The sequence below is a fragment of the Callithrix jacchus genome, chromosome 22 (assembly GCF_049354715.1).
Source record: "Callithrix jacchus isolate 240 chromosome 22, calJac240_pri, whole genome shotgun sequence".
Lineage (NCBI taxonomy): Eukaryota > Metazoa > Chordata > Mammalia > Primates > Cebidae > Callithrix > Callithrix jacchus.
In genome coordinates, this window is record NC_133523.1 from 38,293,784 (window position 1) to 38,320,466 (window position 26,683).

Here is a 26,683-nt window from a genome sequence, read left to right on the forward strand (position 1 = left end):
TGGACTCCTAGGTCTGAGGGAGGAGGGGCTGGGGTCTGGACTGCTGGTCTGAGGGAGGAGGGGCTGGGGGCCTGGACTTCTGGGTCTGAGGCAGGAGGGGCTGGGGTCTGGACTCCTGGGTCTGAGGGAGGAGGGACTGGGGGCCTGGACTCCAGGGTCTGAGGGAGGAGGGACTGGGGTCTGGACTCCTGGGTCTGAGGGAGGAGGGGCTGGGGTCTGGACTGCTGGTCTGAGGGAGGAGGGACTGGGGGCCTGGACTCCTAGGTCTGAGGGAGGAGGGACTGGGGGCCTGGACTCCAGGGTCTGAGGGAGGAGGGACTGGGGTCTGGACTCCTAGGTCTGAGGGAGGAGGGGCTGGGGTCTGGACTGCTGGTCTGAGGGAGGAGGGGCTGGGGGCCTGGACTTCTGGGTCTGAGGCAGGAGGGGCTGGGGTCTGGACTGCTGGTCTGAGGGAGGAGGGGCTGGGGGCCTGGACTTCTGGGTCTGAGGCAGGAGGGGCTGGGGTCTGGACTCCTGGGTCTGAGGGAGGAGGGACTGGGGTCTGGACTCCTAGGTCTGAGGGAGGAGGGGCTGGGGTCTGGACTGCTGGTCTGAGGGAGGAGGGGCTGGGGGCCTGGACTTCTGGGTCTGAGGCAGGAGGGGCTGGGGTCTGGACTCCTGGGTCTGAGGGAGGAGGGGCTGGGGGCCTGGACTCCTAGGTCTGAGGGAGGAGGGACTGGGGGCCTGGACTCCAGGGTCTGAGGGAGGAGGGGCTGGGGTCTGGACTGCTGGTCTGAGGGAGGAGGGGCTGGGGGCCTGGACTCCTGGGTCTGAGGGAGGAGGGGCTGGGGTCTGGACTGCTGGTCTGAGGGAGGAGGGGCTGGGGGCCCGGACTCCTGGGTCTGAGGGAGGAGGGGCTGGGGTCTGAACTCCTGTGTCTATAGGACGAGTCTCCAGGAGTTTTCCTTGGCCTTGTCCCAGCGGCACCAGCTCTGTTGCAGCTCCATCTCCGGGCCTGGAAATAACCCAGGTGCCTCGGGGCCCAGCAGGAAGGGGACAGGGACAAAGAGTTGTTTAACTGGGCAGGGTGGTGAAGGAGAGTGAAGAAGAGGGTGTCTCAGGCGGAAAGGTCATTCATCGCCTAGGGCTTGTGCTGGGAAAGGCAGGGCTAAGCCCGGGGGAAGAGATCCTGAAAGTCAGAGGTCAGAGGCACAAACCGTCCACCGCCGTCTCTGGGACCTTGGAGCTTGAAAACTCCAGGGCTTGTAAATACTGCCACCTTGTGTTCATGTTGGCAACTGCAGGCACTCTTCAAAGAGTTGACGATACGTAATGAACAAAAACAGACAAAATCCTTGCTCTTCTGGAGCTTTCAGGCTAAAGGATGGAGACCTCGTGGTTCCATCCATAAAATCAATCTCTTCTGCACTCTTAGTTTTCGCTTTTCTCTCTGTGTCTTATTGGCGTTGTTTCCCTTCTTTCTTTCTTTTCCTTCCTTCCTTCCTTCCTTTAATTAATAAACTATATATATATATGGGTCTTGCTATGTTGCCTAGGCTGATCTCAAACTCCTGGCCTCAAGCCATCCTCCTAAAGTGCTGGAAATACTGGTGTGAGCCCCGGCCTTGTCTTGCTTCTCTGTTTGTCAGATTCATCCACGCTATTGCAGACACGTGCATAGTATTCATTCTCATTGCTGTGTAGTACTCCATTTGCACATCGGCCACACGTTTATTCATCCACCCCACTGTTGATTGGTACTTGGGCTGCTTCCACTTTGTGGCTATTATAAACTGTTCTGCTAGAAATATTCTGGTACATGTCGTTTGGGAAAATGTATACACTAATTTCTGTTGGGGAGCTCTATCCAGGAGTGCTAATGCTGGGTCGCAGTGTGGGTGCAGAGTCTGGTTTAGGAAGGTACTGAAAGATAGTTTTTCTTTTCTTTTTTTTTTTTTTTGAGACAGAGTTTCGCTCTTGTTGCTCAGGCTGGAGTGCAATGGCGCGATCTCGGCTCACCACAACCTCTGCCTCCTGGGTTCCGGCAATCCTCCTGCCTCAGCCTCCCAAGTAGCTGGGACTAAAGGCGTGCGCCACCATGCCCAGCTAATTTTTTGTATTTTTAGTAGAAACGGGGTTTCATCATGTTGACCAAGATGGTATCGATCTCTTGACCTTGTGATCCACCCGCCTCGGCCTCCCAAAGTGCTGGGATTACAGGCATGAGCCACCACGCCCGGCAGAAAGATAGTTTTTCAAAGTGGTTGTTCCATTTTACGCACATACTACCAGGATGTGAGAATCCCAGTAACACCACACCCTTGCCAACAGATGAAGCTTTTTATTTTACTTTTAATTAAATTGTTTAGAGAGACAGGGTCTTGCTACCTTGCACAGGCTGATCTCAAACTCCTGGGCTAAAGTGATCCGTCACCTCTGCCTCCCAAATTGCCAGGGTTACAGGTGTGAGCCACTGCTCCCATCAGGTGAAGCTTTTATTAGGTGAGTGCAAAAGTAATTGCAGACCAGGCGCGGTGGCTCACACCTATAATCCCAGCACTTTGGGAGGCTGAGGCGGGCGGATCACGAGGTCAAGAAATCGAGACCATCCTGGTCAACAAGGTGAAACCCCATCTCTACTAAAAAATACAAAAAACTAGCTGGGCACAGTGGTGCGCGCCTGTAGTCCCAGCTACTCAGGAGGCTGAGGCAGGAGAATTGCTTGAACCCAGAAGGCAGAGGTTGGGGTGAGCCAAGATCGTGCCACTGCACTCCAGCCTGGGTAACAAGAGCGAAACTCCGTCTCAAAAAAAAAAAAAGTAATTGCGGTTTTTGCATTGTTGGAATTTGCCATTTGATATTGGAATACATTCTTAATGGTTATGTTATACATGATCATTATTATTATTTTGAGACAGAGTTTTGCTCTGTTGCCCAGGCTGGAGTGCAGTGGTGCGATCTTGGCTCACTGCAACCTCCACCTCCCAGGTTCAGGTGATTCTCCTGCCTCAGCCTCCCGAGTAGCTGGGATTACAGGTGCGCACCACTATGCCCAGCTAATTTTAGTATTTTTAGTAGGGACAGGGTTTCTCAACCAGCCAGGCTGGTCTCGAACTCCTGGCCTCAAGTGATCCACCCTCCTCAACTTCCCAAAGTGCTGGGATTACAGTTGTGAGCCACCATACCTGGCCTGTTATACATCGTTTTAATGGACATTGTTTGCTTTATGTTTTTTTGAGACTGAGTTTCACTTTTGTTACACAGGCTGGAGTGCAATGGCGTGACCTTGGCTCACCGCAACCTCTGCCTCCTGGGTTCAGGCAATTCTCCTGCCTCAGCCTCCTGAGTAGTTGGGATTACAGGCACGCACCACCATGCCCAGCTAATTTTTTGTATTTTTAGTAGAGTCGGGGTTTCACCATGTTGACCAGGATGGTCTCAATCTCTTGACCTCGTGATCCACCTGCCTCGGCCTCCCAAAGTGGTGGGATTACAGGCGTGAGCCACCGTGCCCGGCCTGTTTGCTTTATGGTTTTTTGCTGATGACTTATTACTGTTTATTTTATGTTTCTTTTAGACTATTGAAATGATATTAGACAAAAAGCAAGTTAGAGCGACTTTCTTGAATTCAAAATGGGTCATAAAGCAGAGTTTGTTACATCCCAAAGCGCGAACTTTTACACTACAGGAATAAACAAACTTATTTCTTGTTGGCAAAAATGTGTTGATTGTAATGGTTCCTATTTTGATTAATTAAGATGTGTTTGAGCCTAGCTATAATGATTTAGAATTCATGATCCGGGCTGGGCGTGGTGTCTCACGCCTGTAATCCCAGCACTTTAGGAGGCTGAGGAGGGTGGATCACCTGAGGTCAGAACAGCCTGACCAATATGGTGAAATCCCGCCTTTACTAAAAATACAAAACTTAGCCAGGCCTGGTGGCATGCACCTGTAGTCCCAACTACTCAGGAGGCTGGGACAGGAGAATTGCTTGCACTTGGGAGGCACAGGTAGCAGTGAGCTGAGATCATGCCACTGCAGTCCAGCCTGGGCAACAGAGCGAGACTCCATCTCAAAAATAAATAAATTAAAATAAAATTCATGGCTCCAAACCATAATTACTTTTGAAAAGCTTCTCCCTCTCTACTAAGCACTCAGGAAGGCATCTGGGTCACGATACCCAAGCAGCTAAGCAGCTACAGAGCTGAGTCCACAGTTCCACTTGGACTGCCCAGACTGAGTTCTAAGGCAGTCGGTGCACTCCTGTTCTACTTAGAGCTGTCAAGTATAAGCTTTTCTAGGTTTTTATCACTCTCATGGCAAAGAACCGCCAACTGCTCATGTATTTCATCTCACAGGAGTCTTTGGCCACCCCACCCCAGGGAGAATCTTGTGTCTCAGAAATACAGTCACACACTGCCTAACAACCCTTCAGCCAACGGCAGAGTGCCTTTATCATCATTGCAGTGCCATAAGATTATAAAGAAGCTGGCAAGGCGCAGTGGCTCATACCTGTAATCCCAGCACTTTGAGAGGCTGAGGCAGGTGGATCACTTGAGGTCAGGAGTTTGAGACCAGCCTGGCCAACATGGTGAAACCCCGTCTCTACTCAAAATACAAAAACTAGCTGGGTGTGGTGGCAGGTGCCTGTAATCCCAGCTACTCAAGAAGCTGAGGCAGGAAAATCACTTGAACCTGGGAAGTGGAGTTTGCAGTGAGCCAAGATTGCACTACTGCACTCCAGCCTGGGCAACAGAGGAAGACTCAGTCTCAAAAAAAAAAAAAAAAATTAAACTGAAGTTGAAATATCCCCCCTCTTTTTTTTTTTTACCCTGTTCCTCGAGCTGAAACCTATTTACCCCGTTCCTCGGGCTGAAACCTAGGAGTCATCTCAAGTCCTTTTCTTCCCTCATACTCAACTAATATATCAGCAAGTCCTGTCTTCTCTACTAATAAAATCTATTCCTTGCAGCCTGTTAAGGAACAGCTAAATTTTAAAAAGAAATCAATTCATTTTCCAACTTCTTGCACTACCTCTGCTGTCATGGGTACATCATCTCTTGCCTAGACAGGTGCAGTAGCCACCTCACATCTCTAGCTCCCGTTCTTGCTGCGGGGAAGCTTTTAAAATGTAAAGCATGTACACAAGAGCACATGCTGTAGGATTCCATTCATACGAAGTTTAAAATTCAGCAAAATTGATCTATGATAGAAGCTGTGTTATCTTTGGGGTGGGAAACTGACTCTGAAGGGTTGTGAGGGAGGCTTTGGGGACATGGGCTGGAAATATTCTACACCTTAACCTAGGTGGAGGTTATCCACGTATGTACATATGAAAAAATTTGCAATTTATGCATCTTATTGTACATATTTTATACCTCAATGAAAATGTTATATCATATATATTACATGTAATTATATGTGCATATAATTATATACATATATAACATATATACATATATATACCTATATATGATTATGGCAGCCTTCTACATCTCCAACACTTTCTCTTTTTTTGAGATGGAGTCTCACTCTGTCGCCCAGGCTGGAGTGCAATGGCATGATCTCAGCTCACTGAACTTCTGCCTTCTGGGTTCAAGTAATTCTCCTGCCTCAGCCTCCCAAGTAGCCGGAATTACAGGCACCTGCCACCATGCCTGGCTAAGTTTTGTATTTTTAGTAGAGACGGGATTTCACCATGTTGGCCAAGCTACTCTCAAACTCCTGACCTCAGGTGATCTGCCTACCTCAGCCTCCCAAAGTGCTGGGATTACAGGTGTGAGCCGCCGCGCCAGCTCTGACACATTCTATACTAATCTAGGATCAATCAGAGAAACAAAACCAGTAGATGATCTATAATACAAGATTTATTGCAAAGAATTGGCTTGTGTGGCCTGGCTAGGCAGGTCAGAAAGAGCAAGCCAGACTCTCAGGTATGGGCTGAAGCGGCTGTCCATAGAGGCAATGTTCTCTTCCTCAGAGAAGCCGCATCTCTGCTTCTAAGGCCTTTCAGCTGATTGAGTCAGGCCCACTCAAATTGTCTAGGACAATCTCCCTTCCTCAAAGTCAACTGATCATGGACTTTAATCGCATCTACAAAATACCCTCACATCTACCCACTGATTAGTGTTTGATTGAATGACTGGAACTGTCCCATGGGGAAACTGACACATCAAACTGACCATCCCAACTCCAGACCACCTTTGCAATAAAATTCAAAATGTGGCTGGACGTGGTGGCTGACACCTGCAATCTCAGCACTTTGGGAGGTTGAGGCAGGAGGATCACTTGAGCTCAGGAGTTTGAGACTAGCCTGGGAAGGGTAGTGGGGCCCCAGTTCTATAAAAAATACAAAAATTAACAGGTTGTGGTGGTGCACACCTTTAGTCCAAGCTACTTGGGAGGCTGAGTTGGGGGGTTGCTTGAGCCTGGGAGATTGAGGCTGCAGTGAGCTGATTGTGCCACTGCACTCCAGCCTGGGTGACAGAGTGAGACCCTGTCTCTAATAAACACACAGACAATATCCAAAGTTTGCTTTGGATTGCCAGCCTTGGCAAGGAGCCAAGGCGAGCTCCTTGAAGGTGGGGATTTTGGCCATTTTTGTTCCCTGCCATATGCACAACAACTGAAACAGCAGCAGCTTGCCCACAGCAGGTGCTCAGTAAATCTGAAGGATGAATGAAACATCCAGCTTCCCCTTGCATGTCAGGGTGTAAAGACACCTGAAGCTCTTCTCACATTGGCCTTACAGGAGCATAGGAGCATCTCTGAATCACCCACTCCCCCACCTTTCTCACGAGGCTGCTTGCTGACATGGAGTGAGAAGATATGGGGGTCCACTCTTGCTAGGCACTTACTCTGAAAATCACTCTCTTGCTGTGCCTTGGGCATCTTGTATTCAAAACAGGAATGTGTCTTAGTCCCTTCAGGCCACTGTAACAAAATACCATAGACTGCGTGGCTTATACACAACAGAAATTTATTTTTCACAGTTCTGGAGTCTGGAAAGTCCGCAGTCAATGCACCAGCAGATTCCATGGCTGCTGAGGACTCACCTTCTTGTTTATAGATGACACCTGCTGGCTGTGTTCTCATGCGCTGGAAGTGGCAAGGCAGCTCTCTGGAGCCCCTTTTATAAGGGCACTAATCCTATTCATGGGGGCTCCACCCTCATGATCTTACCACCTCCCAAGGCCCTACCTCCCAGTACCATCACTTTGGTGATTAGGTTTCAAAAGATGAATTTTGAGGAGACACAAACATTTAGACAATAGCAGGATACAACTTACTTTTTTGCTTCCCTCACTGAGTTACTGTAAAGATCAAGTGGCAAAAACATGTGAAAGAACATGGTAAAGCATGTGGACAGAGGTAAAGCATGTGGACAGAGAACATGGGAAGGATCCCACCTCTATGAAGTGTATGCACTTCTGAGAGTGTCCTGCACACCCGGTGTTCCTTCCTCCCTCAGACCTTTGTCCAGGCTGTCTCTTCTACCTAGAATGCCCTTCCTTCTTTTTGCCAGCTACCATCGTTCCTTTAGGATTTTGCTCAAGGGTTAATTCCTCCAGGAAGTCTTCCCTGATCCTCGCAGCTTGGAGAATTTCACCTCACTGAACTTTGCCTTGTGTACTTTTCTGTGAAGTTAATCAGCACCCATGTGCTTGGGAGAGGGGGTTGCCTAGGGGTTCATGGGGCTGGGAGTCTGGTTCCTGATTCTCTACTCACTAAATACACAGCTCAACCAAGTGCTTTTGCCTATCAGTTTGTTGATCTGTGACTTAAGGCTTGTGACAGTAGCCCACTTATACTGGGCCACTGCTGCGTCCCAAGAGTAAAGATTCATCTCGTTCAATCCTCACCACAACCACTGTGAAACAGTTCTTGTCATCATTATAAAGTTTATTTTCACCTCACCTTATAGGTGAGAAAATATTGGCAGAGAGACCTCAAGTAACTCAGCCATGGTCTCTGCAGGCAGAATGGTGGAGCTGGGATTTGACCCCATGCAGCTGAGCTCCAGAGCCTGGCCTACTAACTGTTAAGGCATACTGCATATTGGGCCTCTCTTGGGCCACACCAATGAAGACATCACTGTATAGCTCCCTCCTAGAACTGCGACAGGCTCTGGAGGGAGAGCACAGGAAGCCGTGTTCTGGGGTGCCTGGTGCCTGGCTGGTGCTTAGTGGGTAACAGCTGTGATCGGAATTGCTCTTCATCAGGGCAGGATGTGGCTGTTTCATACTCCCCTGGGATGCTAGTGGCTGTGTGCTGTTCCTTCCAGTCCTGTTGACCAGGTTAGGGGGCAGGAGGGAGGGAGAGATGGAGGGCTAGAGGGACAGGAGTGCAATTCTGGTTTTAACATCGTTTTCCAGTGAGCTACGTGTTAGGGGCCGAAGCAGCAAGAAGAAGGTGCGTGAACCCTGCCTCCAGCATCCTGGAGGGGCTGTCTATGCTGAGAGCCTCACCAGCAGGAGGACTGGGAGGAGCAGGGCCAGGACCTGGAGTGCTCGGGGAGGGGTGGTGGCTGAAGCACTGTTGAAGGGCTGGATCATGGATTCCGTGTTGCAGAGGTGCCCCTCACAGCAGGAGCCCTGGAGGTCGATGGTTGTCCAGGGGCTGGTGGTGCCCATGGTGGTGCAGGAGGGCCGGTGGCAGGTTCTGATGTACACAGGGACTGAGAAATTGCCTGGGGGTGGGCGGAGCAGTGAGGAAGGGTCAGAACTGAGGGAGACAGCTGCACCTGAACCTCCACCTTGGTGGCCAGGGCCAGGCCGCGGTCCTCAGACTTGCTTCAGGTTTTCCTCCCTAGACCAGGGCCATGCCTCCTCCCTCAGACCAGGGCCATGCCTCCTCCCTCAGACCAGGGCCACGCCTCCTCCCTCAGACCAGGGCCACGCCTCCTCCCTCAGACCAGAGCCATCCCTCCTCCCTCAGACCAGGGTCATGTCTTCTCCCTCAGACCAGAGCCCTGCCTCCTCCCTCAGACCAGGACCATGCCTCCTCCCTCAGACCAGAATCATGCCTCCCCACTCAGAGCAGGGCCATGTCTCTGTGTTGGGCCGGTCTGGTGACATGACCCTCATGGCTGCCCTGCCTCCACATCCGTTGCCCAGGCCCTTCCACCCTTCCAGCCCTCTCACCGACTGTCATTCTGCCATTGCCCTGGAAGCAGGAGGTCTGGTCCTGGTGACACTGGACCCGTCGGGACCTGCCGATAGCGCAATCGTCCTTGTGGACCCCGATACAGGCGTAGCACTCGGTGCCACTGAGCGTCGGTGGGTCGGGCGCTGGCAAGAGAGCACAGATGCACACTCAGGCAGTGGCACCCGGGTACAGTCGTGCGGGCTGCGCACTGCACCAGGGCTCAGGCCTATAGTCCAGGGTGCTGAGATCCTAGCGCGCCGAGAGAAGGCGCTAAGCAGAGGCCACGCCTTCCCTGGGGCTGCCCGGCCCCTCACCGCCCCGCCCCGAGCCCAGCCCCGCCCTCCCGCACACCTTGGCTCAGGTTGGGGAGGGCGTCATGCGTCATGAGGTGGGCGTTGCACATGTCAGTGGTGCAGCCGCGCACCACCGAGTAGTCGGGCGGCAGTGCGTCCTGGTTCGATTGCATCCGGCCAGTAGGCGGCCCGGTCCAGCAGCCCTTCTGCACCAGGGTCACCGGCGCGCGATACCCTGGGGGAGGGAGCGGGGCTCATGCTCTGCTTCCCGAAACGCTTCACCCTCCAGCCTCAGCGTTCTTCCTCCTTCCATTCTCTCTTTCACCTACGCCTCCTCCCCTCCCTCATTCCCTCCTGGCCCGCATCCCCAGACTTTCCCCCAAGTTCTTCTCTGCCTCCCCGCTTCCTCCCTATGCGCCTCTCCCACCTTCTCTTTCTTGCTTCCTTCCCCACTATCTTCCCGCCGCCCCACCTCTCGTCCCTCATCCACTTTTTTTGCGGGGAAGTGGACGGGGGACAGAGTCTTGCTCTGTTGCCCAGGCTGGAGTGGAATCGCTCGATCTCGGCTCACTGCAACCTCCACCTCCTGGGTTCAGGCGATTCACCTGCCTCAGCCTCCCAAGTAGCAGGGATTACAGGCATGCACCACCACACCTGGCTACTTTTGTATTTTTACTAGAGACGGGGGTTTCTCCGTGTTGGTCAGGCTGATCTCGAACTCCTGGCCTCAGGTGATCCACCCGCCTCGGCCTCCCAAAGTGCTGGGATTACAGGCCTGAAACACCACTCCCGGCCAGATTTTATGTTTTTGTGGAGACGGGTTTGGCCAGGCTGGTCTCACTCCTGCCCCAAGTGATCTGCCTGCCTCTGCCTCCCAAATGCTAAAATTACAGACCTGGGCCATCACCCCAGCTCTCATCCACCCTTTCCCCCCCTTTCTCCTCTTCTTCCTCTATGTCTCCATCTTTTCTATCTTTATCTTTTCATCTTCTACCCAATTTCCCTCCCTTTCTCCTCCCATCTCCCCCCTTTTTCCTCCCTAATCTCTCATCCCTGTCCCCCTGCTTCTGCTCCTCACCAGTGTCCAGAGACAGGATGGCCTCAAAGCACTCATGGGGACAAGAGACGATGGGCAGCTTCATGGCCCTGAGGTCAAAGGGGCCGAAATAGGTGTGCTCAAAGCTGTAGCACTGCAGGGCTTGGGACCCTGGGGAGAGGGGCATGGCAGAGTCAGCAGGGCCAGTGTGAGCCTGTCCCAGGAACTCAGGGCTCCACCCAGCAAATGACAGGCACATGGGCCAGGCGCCTCTGCTCCCAGGGAAGCCGCGCCTTGAGAGAACAGGTGCTGCCCTTGCAGCTGGCCACGGCTGTGTCTGTCTCATGGCAGAGTAATGACCTCTCTGCAGATGCCAGTCCAGTTTTTCCCCTCCAGGCTGCTCCAGGTCTCCACCCTCATCCAGAAAGCCCTCTCTCTATCTACGATTTAGATAAGGAGGAAGTGATTCATTCTTGCTCTGCCCATCACTCCCCACACTGAACTCCCGACGTGGACAGCACATTAAGAGACCCCTGACTGGGAACGTGTACTCCAGGACAGGCAGAATGATATGTGGTCCTATGGTGCCCTGCAAACACACACATAAGCTCCAGCAACACATAACACTGACATAAACACACAATAACAACATATACACAGGTTATCCAAGTCTCACAAATATACACAGAATATCCTTAATGTACCCAGGCAGAATTTTACATTCCCACACGAAACAAGTACACACCTGCACCCTCCAGTATAACGCCCCTAACTAAGGCACAGCACTTCACACGTGGAAGATCACACAGACACCAAAGCGTGTGCTGGTGAGGATGCTTGTGCACGTGTGATAACAATATCAACCTGGGCTGGGCGTGGTGGCTCACGCCTGTAATCCAAGCACTTTGGAGGCCAAGGTGGGCAGGTCACCTGAGGTCGGGAGTTCAAGACCAGCCTGACCAACATGGTGAAACCCCATCTTTAAAAAAGAAAAAAAAATTATTTATAAAAGAAAAAAAACAATACCAACCCAGAGCAGGACCAGAAAATCATACCGAGAGAGACAAACACAGGTACCAAGTCACAGAAGCACAAATAAAACCAGAGGCCACAATTATACAATGTTAGAGACACAGGAAAATGAAACCACAAAAACATAACAGTTTAAAATCATATATAGGGGCCGGGTGTGGTGGCTCACACCCGTAATCCCAGCACTTTGGGAGGTTGAGGCGGGCAGATCACCTGAGGTCCGGAGTTCAAGACCAGCCTGGGCAACATGGTGAAACCCCGTTTCTACTAAAAATAGAAAAAATAGCCAGACATGGTGGTGGGTGCCTGTAGTCCCAGCTACTCAGGAGGCTGAGGCAGGAGAATCGCTTGAGCCCAGGAGGCAGAAGTTGCAGTGAGCTATGATTGTGCCACTGCACTCCAGCCTGGGTGGCGACAGAAAAAGACTATCTCAAAAAAAAATTAAAATCCTATGTGGATAAAAAATGTACAGACCTATGCAATGCAGATACATGGAGAGAAAAAAAAAACACATCAAAAGGCCCAAACAATTGGGCAGGCATGGTGGTGTGCCCCTGTAGTCCCAGATACTTGGGAGGCTGGAGCAGGAGAATCGCTTGAGCCAAGGAGTTTGAGGCTGCAATGAGCCATGATTGCACTACTACACTCCAGTGTGGGCAACAGAGTGAGACTTTGTCTCTATTTAAAAAACAACAAAAACAGAAAGGCCAGTCTCATTGGCCAAGGTGAGCAGATTGCTTGAGCTCAGGAGTTCGAGACCAGCCTGGGCAACATAGGGAAACCCCGTCCCTGCAAAAAAATATAAAAAATTAACCAGGCACAGTGGCACATGCCTGTAGTCATGGTTACTCAGGAGGCTGAGGTGGGAGGATTGCTTGGGCTCAGGAGGTCAAGACTGCAGTGAGCTGTGATCATGCCACTGCACTTCAGCCTGGGTGACAGAGAGAGACCCTGTCCCCAAAAAATAAAAAAATAAAAAAACTGAGGAGGCTGAGGTGGGAGGATTGCTTGGGCTCAGGAGGTCAAGACTGCAGTGAGCTGTGATCGTGCCACTGCACTTCAGCCTGGGTGACAGAGAGAGACCCTGTCTCAAAAAATTAAAAAAAAAAAACTGAGCACATATACACAGAGATAAATATAGGCTTACAAATCACAAGACACACAAACACAGACTCAGATACACAAAATTACACACACATCTCTTTTACAAAGAAAGCAAACTCAGAAACAGACCCACAAAAGCATTTGTTTGGACTGAAACTTTGAAACCCATGCAGAGAAACACACACAAGCAGAGACCCACAGGACACACCGAACCCGAACACATACGGAAATCAAGCTCTCCCACTGCTGAGCAGAAACACACACACTTAGCTGTGTGCAAGAATAGCCTTCTTTCCTTTCTAACTCCCTGTCTGTAATCACTGCCGTTCTGAAATGAGCATGTTTCCATCCTAGCCCACAGTGGGGGCAGAGGTTGCCTGAAGATGAAGCCAGGGTTCCTGTCAGTTCTGGAAAGAGTCCTGGTGCTCCCTGGAAATACCTTTGAATGGGGGTTGAGCAAGGAAGAGAAGAAAGGCTGGGATGGTGGGAAGAGAGACACCGGGAAAAACGGCTGATGGAAGAAGAGCAAAGGCAGGGAAGAGAAATGAAGATGACAAGCCCCCAGCCCTTACCCACCAAGACCCGGGAGTCCAGGCCCCCAGTCCCTCCTCCCTCAGACCCAGGAGTCCAGGCCCCCAGCCCCTTCTCCCTCAGACCCAGGAGTCCAGGCCCCCAGCTCCTCCTCCCTCAGACCCAGGAGTCCAGGCCCCCAACCCCTCCTCCCTCAGACCCAGGAGTCCAGGCCCCCAGCCCCTCCTCCCTCAGACCCAGGAGTCCAGGCCCCCAGCCCCTCCTCCCTCAGACCCAGGAGTCCAGGCCCCCAGTCCCTCCTCCCTCAGACCCAGGAGTCCAGGTTCCTAGCCCCTTCTCCCTCACACCCAGGAGTCCAGGCCCCCAGCCCCTCCTCCCTCAGACCCAGGAGTCCAGGCCCCCAGCCCCTCCTCCCTCAGACCCAGGAGTCCAGGCCCCCAGTCCCTCCTCCCTCAGACCCAGGAGTCCAGGTTCCTAGCCCCTTCTCCCTCACACCCAGGAGTCCAGGCCCCCAACCCCTCCTCCCTCAGACCCAGGAGTTCAGGCCCCAGCCTCCCTCCCTCAGACCCACGAGTTCAGGCCCCAGCCTCTCCTCCCTCAGACCCAGGAGTCCAGGCACCAGCCTTCCTCCCTCAGGCCCAAAAGTCCATGCCCCCAGCCCCTTCTCACTACTGGATTCAGAAGTTTGGTACCTGTCAGGCAGAGCGTAGTCCCAAAGAGGCAGAAGAGAATGACTCTGGGGACCCCCATTGCCATTGCTGAGCTGGGCCACCTGGGACAGCGCCTCCCGCAGTGATGTGCTGCCTGGCTGGTTCTCTCTACTGAGTCCTAAGCATCCTGGCCACCCAGCCTGGCCAGTATTTCTCTGTCCCACCCTTCCTATGTGGGCGGGTCTCTTCCTAGGTAATCGTGATGGAACCAGGATGATTCTTAGTTGCTGGAGAACAGCACTGCTGGGTCTGAGGGAGGAGGAACTAGTAGTCTGGAACCCTTCATTTTGAATGATTGGTGTCTCGCTGGCCTTCTTCCTACACCCCTCCCCACACTCTGCTCTAGTCTGAAAGTGGTGCACATGGCCTTTCGACTTTCCTTCTCTCCCACCACCCCAACACACACCACCCACACAGCTTCCAATCCTGGGGCCACATCTCCACACCCAAAGACACACTTGTCATCCCCTCCTCTAAGACTTCCCTGACTCCCATCTCCCCACTCATCCACACATCCTCAGCCTCCAGCACCTCCCTGATCAAACTAGGCTGGGCTAGCGTCTGTCTCCGCTACCAGGCTGCGAACTCGTCAGGGGCCTCCAGGAATGTCTGAGACATTGTATGAATGAACGAATGAATCAATGAATGAAGACACAAGCAAACAGAGAGGCACCAAGAAACAAGTAGTGAGAGACAGACACAAGAGAGAAACAGAGAGAGAGGGGGAGAGCCTTTGAGGAAGCAATGACACACGTGAAGCAGAAAGACAGACACAGCCTGGTGTGGACAGATGTGAATATGCGGTCACACACACAAACCCAGGAATCGAGGAAAGACACGATATGCTGCCAGGTGTTTAATAAACATATATTACATGAAGAAATCAGAAAGATAGAGATATAGCAGACAGCCAGAGGGACACTATCCCCCGAGGACACAGACCCAGGTGGATGCTCAGACACCTGGCAGATAACGACATCCAGAGGAGGCCCCAGCTGGTTGGTGCCGGAGCAGAGACCCCAGGCTAGCATCTCCTGGTTTGTCTCACTTCCTCCTGCTTGGAGATGCTGCCTGCTAGGATCAGACTCATCCACTAGCCACAGAGGGGGCATTAGCCACGTGCAGACACCTAGAATCTCAGACCCACATGTGGATGGGAGAGTCCAGGTAACGCTGGTGACCAAAAGAGCCTTAGTGATTCCCTCAGATGGACGAAACTTTAGACAGGTCTCTTCCTGACGCTCGGCCCCGGACCACCCTTTTTGTAGAGCCCTTACTTTAGTAAACTTGTACAGTCATCCCTTGGTCTCTGCAGGGGATGGGTTCCTGGGCTCCCATTAATAACAAAATCGAACGGTGCTCAAGTCCCTGATATAAATGGTGTCATATTTTCATATGAGCTATGCACATACTTCCGTATGCTTTAAACCATCTCTGGATGACTCATAATACCTAATATCATGAAAACAATATGTAAATAGCCAGGCACGGTGGCCCAAGCCTGTAATCCCAGCACTTTGGGAGGCTGAGGCAGGTGGATCACGAGGTCAAGAGATCGAGACCATCCTGGTCAACATGGTGAAACCCCGTCTCTACTAAAAATACAAACATTAGCTGGGCACGGTGGTACGTGCCTGTAATCCCAGCTACTCGGGAGGCCAAGGCAGGAGAATTGCCTGAACCCAGGAGGCAGAGGTTGTGGTGAGCTGAGATCGAGCCATTGCACTCCAGCCTGGGTAACAAGATCGAAACTCCGTCTCAAAAAAACAAACAAACAAACAAAAACACAATATGTAAATAGTTGTCATGTCCTACTGTTTTCTAGTTCTATTATTTTTTATTTTTGTTTCAAAATATTTTTTTATCCAGAGTTGACTGAATCCGTGGAGGTAGGAACCTGTGGATGAAGAACCCCTTGGACACGAAGGGTCAAATATAATTACACATTCTTCCTCTGTCCCTCCACACCCTCTTCCCACCCTATCTTTTTTTTTTTTGAGACAGAGTCTTGCCCTGTGTCCCAGGTTGGAGTGTAGTGGCGCGATCTCAGCTCACTGCAAGCTCCGCCTCCTGGGTTTAAGTGATTCTCCTGCCTCAGCCTCCCAAGTAGCTGCGATTACAGGCATGTGCCATCATGACTGGCTAATATTTGTATTTTTAGTAGAGACAGGATTTTGCCATGTTGGCCAGGCTGGTCAGGAATTCCTGACCTCAAGTGATCCACCCACCTCGGCCTCCCAAAATGCTGGGATTACAGATGTGAGCCGCCACGCCCCGGCCTTCTCTGCCCCTTTGAAATGTAGATAAATCTCCTGGTCTCTTGCCAGCATGACAACCCAGCAATGTCTTTTTCAAGGACCTGGGAATTATTCCTTAGAAATCACCAAGGGAGATAGCACCCCTGTCTCCCAGTCTCTGTGGGAGGGTAGGAGCCCCACTTTGATAAGTGACAATCAGCAAAATGGCCCAATCACAGAGAAAAACACTGGCAGCTTCAGGAATAACTCCGAGTGATGGGCACATCCCATTGGCCCATTCCCCCTGTTGTCTTCCCGTATTTTTCCATGAATCCACCTAGGGCTGAGACACTCTACCATATTTGTTTCCATGGAGTTGAGTTCAGTCTCTCTCCCTGTTGCCATCACCTTGAATAAAGTCTCTCTTGCCCGTGCAATTTTTCTATGACAGCAGACACCCAGCCACTGTGGACACTCACCGGTTATGCCCTCCCTTCCCCTCATCTTGCCAAATCCCTCCCTTCCATCAGGCCTCACTTCCCAGAACCTGTTTTGCATCCAAATTATTCTTCCTTCCTGATTCTCCAGTTCCTGCCCCACGCTCTCAGTGGGGGCGGGGGGAGGGGGGTCTATCCAAACTGGGGCAGGATTGTGCTCAGAACCTCTGGAGAGTAAAGTCTTGCCCGGAAGGAGGGTGGGTTTTCTGAGCCCCCATGGAAGGTGGAAGCACTGAGGTCTTCACAGCAGTTGTCAGTTTCAGGGATTGAGGCTTACAGGGTAGGCAGACCAGTCTGGTGAGTATGTGAGCACGTGAGTGATGTGTGCACTTTTGATTCTGGTATCCTTCAGGTACTTTCGGAGACTTTGAAGTGTCAGCTCCCCGCACCTTTTGGGAGCATCCATCTGGCTGTCCTCATCTGCCTGGTGTCTGAGTGTCTGTTGAATGCCTTAGAATGTTCTCAAGGATCTTCTGTTGCATTCCCTCAGTTTCCACGTATACTTCCATTTCCAATCATGTTTGCAAACATCCGGCCTCTCAAAAATGTTTCCATATTCGATTTTCATAAGCACTTTATTAAATGTGTGCACCTTCTAGGCTTTGTGGCCCAAACGGTTGAGAAGTATTTAGTATTTCTTGCCTTATTTGACATGATTCCATTAATCAAACATACCATAATTGTAATGTGCTGTAGATATTTCCTTTTTTTAAACTTTTTTCTTTTATAAAGATGGGGTTTCACTATGATGGCCAGGCTGGTCTTGAACTCCTGACCTCAGGTGATCCACCCACCTCGGCCTCCCAAAGTGCTAGGATTACAGGTGTGAGCCACCGCGCCTGGCCTTAGATGTTATTTCCTAAGTAATGTGGGATATCACTTGCTTCCAGTCTTCATGTTCTGCATAAATGTTCTTCCATACATTATCAAAATTGTGAAATTTTTTTTGGAACTCTAGTCATTAACTTGTCAAAAATTGAATTATGCAGATTGTGTACCAATATGTTATTTTCTTATTTTTATTTTTTTGAGACCAAGTCTCATTCTGTTGCCCAGGCTGGAGTGCAGTGGTGCCATCTTGGCTCACTGGAACCCAGCCTCCCAGGTTCAAGTGATTCTCCTGCTTCAGCCTCCTGAGTAACTGGGTTTACAGGTGCCCGCAGCTAATTTTTTGTATTTTTAGTAGAGACGGGGTTTCACCATATTGGCCAGGCTGGTCTCGAACTCCTGACCTCAGATGATCCACCCACCTCGGCCTCCCAAAGTGCTGGTATTACAGACATGAGCCACCATACCCGGCCTATTTTTGTTTTGTTTTGAGACAGAGTCTTGCTCTGTCGCCAGGCTGGAGTGCAGTGGCGCAATCTCGGCTCACTACAACCTCCACCTCCTGGGTTCAAGTGATTCTCCTGCCTCAGCCTCCCAAGTAGCTGGGACTACAGGTGCGTGTCACCATGCCCAGCTAATTTTTGTATTTTTAGTAGAGGCAGGGTTTCACTATGTTCGCCAGGATGGTCTTGATCTCTTGATCAAGATCTGCCCTCGTGATCTGCCCACCTCGCCCTCCCAAAGGTCGGGGATTACAGGTGTGAGGCACCACGCCTGGCCCACCTTCTCATTTTCAAATAATGTGTGATAACTGTACTCACCTGTGTTGTTGCAGGCTGGGCTCTCCTGGGAGGCAGATTGCGAGGCTGAGATTAGCGGCAGGACCTTGGGATCAACAGCTGCGTAAGGGAGGGAAAGGAAGCTGGATTGAGAAGAGGGAGAGGCTGGGTCCTGATTCAGTCAAACCAAGGGTTCAGTGAGCCCCAGGGGGAGGTCTGGCACTGGGCTTGTGGGTTCTGTTCAGCTGAGACAATGCCCAAGCGGCTGACATCAGATGCAGAGGTCAGAGTCCTTCATTCCTGAAGAGAGTTTGGTGGCAAATCACAGCATCCACCAGACTGTACACATTGATTTGCTTTAGTGTATTTTTCTCGACCTCTTTGAAATAAAGATTAATTACAGAATCCTTCAAGATGAAACAAAGTTACCTGATCTGGTCATTTATTCCTCAGATGAAAAAACTGATGTGAAACAACTTTTCTGTCTACTGTTAAGCCTTCTAGAAGTTAAATGCTCTTTTTTTTTTTTTAACGACAGAGTCTCATTCCGTTGCCTAGGCTGAAGCTCAGTGGCATGGTCTTGGCTTACCTCTGCCTCCCAGGTTCAAGTGATTCTTAGGTTTCAGCTTCCGGAGTAGCTGGGATTACAGGCGTGCGCCACCACGCCCAGCTAATTTTTGTATTTTTAGTAGAGACAGAATTTCACCATGTTGGCCAGGCTGGTCTCAAACTCCTGACCTCAAGTGATCCACTGGCTTTGGCCTCTCAAAGCATTGAGATAACAGGCATGAGCCACTGCATCCAGCCTAAATGCTCTTATTAAGGTGAATAATTTTTAAGAGTTTAAATTTAAGGGCTTAATATTTAAACATTCACATTTCAAGAGTTTAATATTTAAATTAGGTGACTGGGTACCTGGATTGACAAAAAGAGCATGTAATTAAGGGATTCATTTATTCTCCATTTTTCCTGTCTTCCAGTTATTTCTTGAAATTTTTTTCCCTGGATTATACAGAAGTGGAAGGAGTAAATCCGTGTTCTGTTCTGCTCAGTCATGAATGGATCTGTGCTACATTCTGCAAAATTAGCAGTTGTGGCATTGTTTTCCCCTTGTGACTTTGTTTATCTCACAAATTCATTCAATAATCCATTTTGTTTCATAATAGCTTTCCATTTTCTGGTCCTGATTATTTGTCTTGATGGATGTCAAATAAGGTTAATATCTTACTTTAGAATTTTAGCATCTTACAATAATATGTAGGTAATGAATCATTGAATTTAATAATAGTTTATTTTTATACTGATGAAATTGCTAAAGCACTAATAAACTACTATCATAATGTAATTAACAGACTTGCATAATACTCTTTAATTTCAACCCACACACATTCTTTGTGGATTAATAATGGTAACTGGGTATTAGTTATTATAGAGTGGTTCGTGCCAAGTGAAAGAATATTTATTTATGACGGAGTTTCACTCATGTCACCCAGGCTGGAGTGCAATGTCGCGATCTCAGCTCACTGCAACCTCCGCCTCTCAGGTTCATGTGATTCTCCAGCCTCAACCTCCTGAATAGCTGGGATTACAGGCACCTGCCATCACACCTGGCTAATTTTTTGTGTTTTTAGTAGAGACGGGGTTTCACCATGTTGGCCAGGCTGGTCTCAAACTCAAACTGCTGACCTCAGGTGATCCACCCGACTCGGTCTCCTAAAGTGCTGGAATTACAGGTGTGAACCACCACACCTGGCCAGGACTTGTAGCTTTAAATATAGAATACAGAATATTAAAACAGAATGTAGAGTTCAACAATTCCAGTCTGGTAAAGAATTAGATGAAAATATGAACTGCAATATGAAATACTGAATACAGACAATGTGCTGACACTATTAGGGACTTAAAAAATGTTCTGCATATCAGGTGGAAAAGCAGCTCATTGTTTAGAAGCACAAGCATTTTAAATGACATAAAATCAACACATCTTTCCATTTCAAAATCAACGTCTCCTTAGTATATGGAAGTAGAAAGGTAGTTACCAACCCTGTTGGAACAAGACACTTTACTGCCATCTGCTGGAATGTAGTTGCAATAATTGTAAATCATTTTTTGCAAACAGCAATGGAATACACAATACACAATACTTTTCAAAAAGTTGTTTTCAAAATAGTAAAGATTAAAAAAAATAGTAAAGATGTCTGTGATATGAATAGCACCTCCTTAGGTGTAGTGCTCTTGTGCAGTGCCCAACATGAGCAACTGTACATGGTGACAGTAGAATCATGGTATCTGCAAAATAAAATCCATTTTACTTTTTCCTTTCCAATCTTTATGCTTTTTTCTTTTTCTTCTATATTGTATAGGCTGGAACCCCAAGTACCTGATTTAATAGTATTAATGGGAGTAAACATGCTTGTCTTGCTACTGATATTGTTATATAGTTGTGTGTGTTTTTTTGTTTGTTTTTTCCCTCCACTCCCCTTGTGTGTGGTTTTTTTTTTTTTTTTTTTTTTTTTTTTTTTTTTTTGAGACAGGGTCTCGCTCCATTAACAAAGACCACAGTGCACTGACATGATCATGGGTCACTGCAGCTTCAACCTGCTGGGATTAAGTGATCCTCCTTCCTCACCCTCTTGAGTAGCTGGGACCACAGTTGGGTGCCACTATGCCTAAGTAATCTTTTCCCTCCCCTTCCCTTCCTTTTTTTGTGTGAGACAGAGTCCCACTCTGTTGCCCAGGCTGGAGTGCAGCAGTCTTGACTCACTGCAACTTCCGCCTCCCAGATGCAAGAGATTCTCATGCCTCAGCTTCCCAAGTAGCTGGGACTACAGGTGCATGCCATCACACGCCACCAGTTTTTGTATTTTTAGCAGAGACAGGGTTTCGCCATGTTGCCAGGCTGTTTGCAAACTCCTGGCCTTAAGTGATCCACCCACCTCAGCCTCCCAAAATGCTGGGATTACAGACATGAGCCACCATGCCTGACCTAATTTTTTATTTCTTATAGAGATGGAGTCTCACTATTTTGCCCAGGCTGGTCTCAAACTCCTGGGCTCAAGTCAAGTGACCCTCCTGCCTCAGCCTCTCAAAGTGCTAGGATTACAGGTGTGAGCCACCGTGCCCAGCTGTATATCATCTGAATAACATCTCTTCTCATACTCCTCAGGGTCTATGCCATCCCACTAGGGCTTTCCCTTTCTCACCTCTACAGAGGCAAAGCATCAGGACCATGGACAGTGGGCCCTCTTCCCAGCCATGTGGACTCAATGATTCAGGGCCAGCACCTAAGTCAGAGATCCAACTGAATTACTCAGGCCCTTATCAGGCTGCTTATCAGGGCAGATAGGCCCAGGTCAAGAGCCATATCCTGGGGACATAGGTAGATGGATCAGGAAGCTGGAGATCAAGTAACCATTAGATACCTCCTAAACCTCTGACCACGGTCAGTTTGACTACACATCTCTCAGGGAGTCTACTCCAGAAAGAACTGTTTCATCTGTACCTGGCTCCTGATGCTATCTTTTGAATCATTGAGTTTGGTTTTGGGTAAACTTGTGTATGTTTACTTTGAAAGTTCTTCCAGTTGACTCAACACATCAGGCTACAGTAAAGAAGCAGATAATTTGTTGGGTAAACATGAGAAAAAGGGATGAGATCCACATGGATAATCCAAATTCCACTGAGTTTGAGCAGTCTCAAGATAATTGGTAGTTGAAACAGGCTGGTAGCTTTCCCCTTTTCTCTTTTTAAAATTTCAATTTTATTTATTTTTGTTTACTTATTTATTGATTGATTTTTGAGTTAGGGTCTCACTCTGTCACCCAGGCTGGAGTGCAGTGGTGCAATCACAGCTCACAACAGCCTCGAATTGCTGGGCTCCAGCGATCCTCCCACCTTAGCCTCCCGAGTAGCTGAGACCACAGGCATGCACCACCACACACCTGGCTAATTTTTGTATTTTTTGTAGAGACAGGGTTTCACCATGTTGCCCGCCTCAGGCTGGTCTCAAACTCCTGACCTCAGGTGATCCACCTGTCTCGGCCTCCCAAAGTACTGAGATTACAGGCCCAGCCTAACAGAAAAATATTTTTAAAATAATAGTAAATATGTACCAGACACCCCACAGAGTGATCAAACACCTTTCTTTGGCAGCATTTGTGTAGTTTCTAATACAGCTTTTTTTTTTTTTTTTTTTTTTTTTGAGATGGAGTTTTGCTCTTGTTACCCAGGCTGGAGTGCAATGGCTCGATCTCACCGCAACCTCCGCCTCCTGGGTTCAGGCAATTCTCCTGCCTCAGCCTCCTGAGTAGCTGGGATTACAGGCATGCGCCACCATGCCCAGCTAATTTGTTGTATTTTTAGTAGAGACGGGGTTTCACCATGTTGACCAGGATGGTCTCGATCTCTTGACCTCGTGATCCACCCGCCTCGGCCTCCCAAAGTGCTGGGATTACAGGCTTGAGCCACAGCGCCCAGCCTATACAGCTTTGAAATATGTTAGAGTCTGACCAAAGCTCTAAATAAAAGGTGAGAGGTGAATATTTTGAATCAACTTGATATAAGCAGTGTTTCACAGATTAACTTTTAAATATAAGATGACATGGGGCTGGGTGCCATGGTTCATGCCTATAATCCCAGCATTTGGGAGGCTGAGGCAGGAAGATTGCTTGAGCCCAGGAACTTGAGGAAAAAAGAAAAAAAAAGATAACCTGGAATGGTTGAGAAACGTGTTATCATTAAAATAAAGGCATTTTTTTCTAAATTTTATTGTAAAAAAATTGAAAGGAGTGAAACTGTTGAAAAATTAGCTTATTGGCTGGGCGCGGTGGCTCACACCTGTAATCCCAGCACTTCAGGAGGCTGAGGTGGGCACATCACCTAAGGTCAGGAGTTCAAGACCAGCCGGGTTAACATGGCGAAACCCTGTCTTTACTAAAAATACAAAAATTAGCTAGGCGTGGTGGCAGGCACCTGTAATCCCAGCTATATGGGAGGCTGAGGCAAGAGGATTGCTTGAACTTAGAAGGTGGAGGTTGCAGTAAGCCAAGATTGTGCCACTGCACTCCAGTCTAGGCGACAGAGGGAGACTCTGTCTCAAAAAACAAAATAAAACAGAAAATTAGCTCATTGATCATCCATATAGCAATTATCTGGATCAAAATTGGGAACATTCGCCATATTTGCTTATTCTATCTATCTTCTGTGTCAGCTTCTGGTACATAGGAAATCACAAGGAAAATGTAGGGGCTTAGAACATCAAGAATTTTACCCCCTCCAAATTCTGTGGGTCTCCTGGGTTGTTCTGATATGGACTGGCTTGACTGATTTTTGCTGGGCTCTCTCATGTGCATGTGGTCAGCTGGAGAGTTGGGTGGTGGCTGGGTGACCTAGAATGGTCTCACTCACAAGACTGGTAATTGGCTGGCTGCCAGGCTGACCTCAGTTCTCCTCCACGTGGCTAGCTTGAACTTTATTACATGGGAGTTGCAATGTTCCAAAGGGGAGCAAAAAAAAGAGCAACCCCTAATGAATAGGTGCCTTTCACACTTTTGCTTAAGTTATGTTTGCTAACATCCCATGTACCGTTGGCCAGACCAAGTCACCAGGCTACCCCAGAGTCAGTGCAGAAGAGCACTAACAAAAGGTATGTATAGAGGGAGGGGAATAATTTGTGGCGAGTCTGTCTGTCAAACTATCTATCTATCTATCTATCTACATATCTATCTTCTCTCCATCCATCCATCCATTTATCATCATTATCATCTCTATTATCTATGATTTGTCTATGACTGTCAAACCATTAAAAGCAAGTTGCAGACATCATTTGCTTCACTCCTAAATATACATTCTGGCATAGGCAAGGGGTCTTTCGCCAATTTAATTATTCCCTTCTTTTCAGACTATTTGTAAAGGGCTAAACAACTTGAACCTCGGTCATTCATCTCGCATTCACACAATAATTGTGACATTGATAAAGAACATGGGGGAAAGACCTACGAGCCCAACTCATTAAAATATTTAAAAACATTAATTTTCGCCCACAAGGAAATTGTAGGTTTGAGCCACAACAGCTAACCAGATTTCTTGGAGAATCTATTTTATTGGTATGACCAGGATAAAAGCACAGCCAGATAAGGTAGATGCAATAAACTAGTCCATTTAGCCAAACTAAATCCTGCCTTTACTTTTACTTTCTGTGCCAGCATTCCAGATATTGGGAATACAGAACCCTAGACTATCCATTGGCTCAACGCTTATGCTATATTCAGGAAGACAAGACTGAGTCTTTCACAGATCAGATTGCTGTTCTATTAGGTTGGCTGCTCCTGTGAGGTGGTATATCTAATAAGACAGTAAACCCACCGTCACATCTTCTTTGCTATTTTAAATGCATGCCTTTTTTTGAGCAGGGTTGAGCATGATAATTTACCAATGATGAAGCGTTCTCAGATGGCGGCGCTGGTAGAGTCAGTGCAGGCAGGAAGGCATATTCACACCTGGAGTAACTATCACTGCTGTAAGTGAAGTAGGGCAGGCAAACCCCAAACCCGGAGCTTAGCCCAGGAGGGTTCTTGGCTCTGCCTAGAAAAGAATCCAAGGGTGTTAAACAGCAAGTTTTATTGGCGCAGCGATGTGCAGTAGCAGCAGAGGGACAGCTCCTTGTAGAGCAGGGCCACCCCAAGGCAATGTGTCCAGAGCAGCAGCTCAAAGGCAGTTTTGCAGTCATAGTTAGACTCACGTTTAACTACATGCAAATTAAGGGGCAGATTATGCAGACATTTCTTGGAAAAGATTGGTAACTTCTAGGTCATTACCATGGAAATGGATGGTAACTTCCGGGTATCGCCATGGCAATGGTAAACTGACATGGCGCACTGGTGGGGGTGTCTTATGGGAAGCTGTTTTGGCTAGTCCTCAATTTGGTCTGGTGCCTGAGCCAGACTAACTACTACCTTATAAAGATACTAACAACAGGGCTGGGTGCAGTGGCTCACGCCTGTAATCTCAGCACTTTGGGAGGCTGAGGTGGGTAGATCACGAGGTCAGGAGGTCGAGATCAGCCTGGCCAACATGGTGAAATCCCGTCTCTACGAAAAATACAAAAATTAGGTATGATGGTGGGCACCTGTAATCCCAGCTACTCAGGAGGATGAGGCAGAAGAATCACTTGAACCTGGGAGGCAGAGGTTGCAGTGACCCGAGGTTGCGCCACTGCACTCTAGCCTGGGCAGCAGAGCAAGAGTCCATCACACACACAAAAAAATACTAAGAACACTGTAAGAATAAATTCCTGCTCCATTCAGGAGATGTCTTGTGTAATTATCTCATTATTAGGTAGCTGGCTGGTCTCCTTGAGAAACAGTTCCAAGTGCTCAGTGTCAGCTGCTGTCAGGTTGGGTACTCAGTAATGGTGGTAGCTTGATTAGTTTCGGTGAGAGGGGGCCTCTGCTTGGTGCCCTCCTGCAGTAATGAATTTATGCAAGACCTGGTTTTTAAAGAGTCTGGGAGCTCCACTGTCTCTCTCTTGTCCTCTCTCTTGCCATGTGACATACCTGATCCCCCTTCGTCTTCCACCATGAAGGTCCCACCAGAAGCAGATGCTGACACTATGCTTCTTGTACAGTCTGCAGAACTGTGAGCCAAATAACCTTCTTTCCTTATACATTGCCCAGACTCAGGTATTCCTTTATAGCAATGTAAAATGGACTAACACACAGGCATAGCTTTCATCCGTACAATCATGGCCACTCTGTTCATGAGATCATTGAAATCAGCATGGGGCTGGCTGAGGAGATGAACTGACTTACCTTCACAGGATGAATCATCACTGTTGTTAAGAGCCTTCTTTGTGGAGGATTATTTTATTAATTAATTTATTTATTTATTTAGACACAGTTTCACTCTGTTGCCTGGGCTGGAATGCAGTGGTGGAATCTCAGCTCACTGCAGCCTCGCCTCCTGGGTTCAAGTGATTCTCCTGCCTCAGCCTCTTGAGTAACAGATTTTAGGTGTGCACCACCACACCCGGCTAATTTTTGTATTTTTAGTAGAGATGGAGCTTCACCATATTGGCCAGGGTGGTTTCAAACTCCTGACCTCAAGTGATTTGCCTGCACTGGCCTTCCAAAGTCTGGGATTACAGGCATGAGCCACTGAGCCCTGCAAAGGATTATTTTTTAGTAGGAAGGATGAGACACATATATACATGCGTTTTGTGTGTACGCCCATAAGTTTATCCACATACTTCTTCCTAGACCTACTTGCCCCTGAACTTCCAGTCTTATTCCTTACTAGATCTTGACCAAACAGAAAGCCATGGGCCATTTCCCAGAAGCCCATGTATATCTGCACATTGGGCCACATCTCACTTCAATTTAAGTGAAGGGACCGTGTGTGGTGGCGCAGCTATAATCCCAGCACTTTGTGAGGCTGAGGCAGTAGGATAGCTTGAGTTCAGGAGTTCAAAATCAATCTGGGCAAAGTAGGGAGACCCCATCTCTCCAAAGAAT

General features: G+C 48.8%; 1 protein-coding gene across 3 annotated transcripts; it reads right to left on the minus strand.

The window, feature by feature from the left end:
- Positions 1–6,937: 6,937 nt before the first annotated feature.
- Positions 6,938–18,614, minus strand: LYPD5 (LY6/PLAUR domain containing 5). 3 transcript variants are annotated; one of them, XM_054250057.2, is made up of 5 exons: positions 18,216–18,614; positions 10,498–10,626; positions 9,478–9,654; positions 9,123–9,269; positions 6,938–8,668 (listed from the first exon to the last, which is right to left on the minus strand). In XM_054250057.2, the coding sequence occupies exons 2-5, from the start codon at positions 10,559–10,561 to the stop codon at positions 8,430–8,432; spliced, it is 627 nt and encodes a 208-aa protein (XP_054106032.1). In that variant the 5' UTR covers positions 10,562–10,626; positions 18,216–18,614; the 3' UTR covers positions 6,938–8,429. The 3 variants fall into 3 exon arrangements, with proteins under 3 accessions (XP_054106032.1, XP_017823435.3, XP_054106031.1); XM_017967946.5 differs by lacking the exon at positions 18,216–18,614 and adding an exon at positions 13,815–13,945; XM_054250056.2 differs by lacking the exon at positions 18,216–18,614 and having other exon boundaries at positions 10,498–11,144.
- Positions 18,615–26,683: the final 8,069 nt, after the last annotated feature.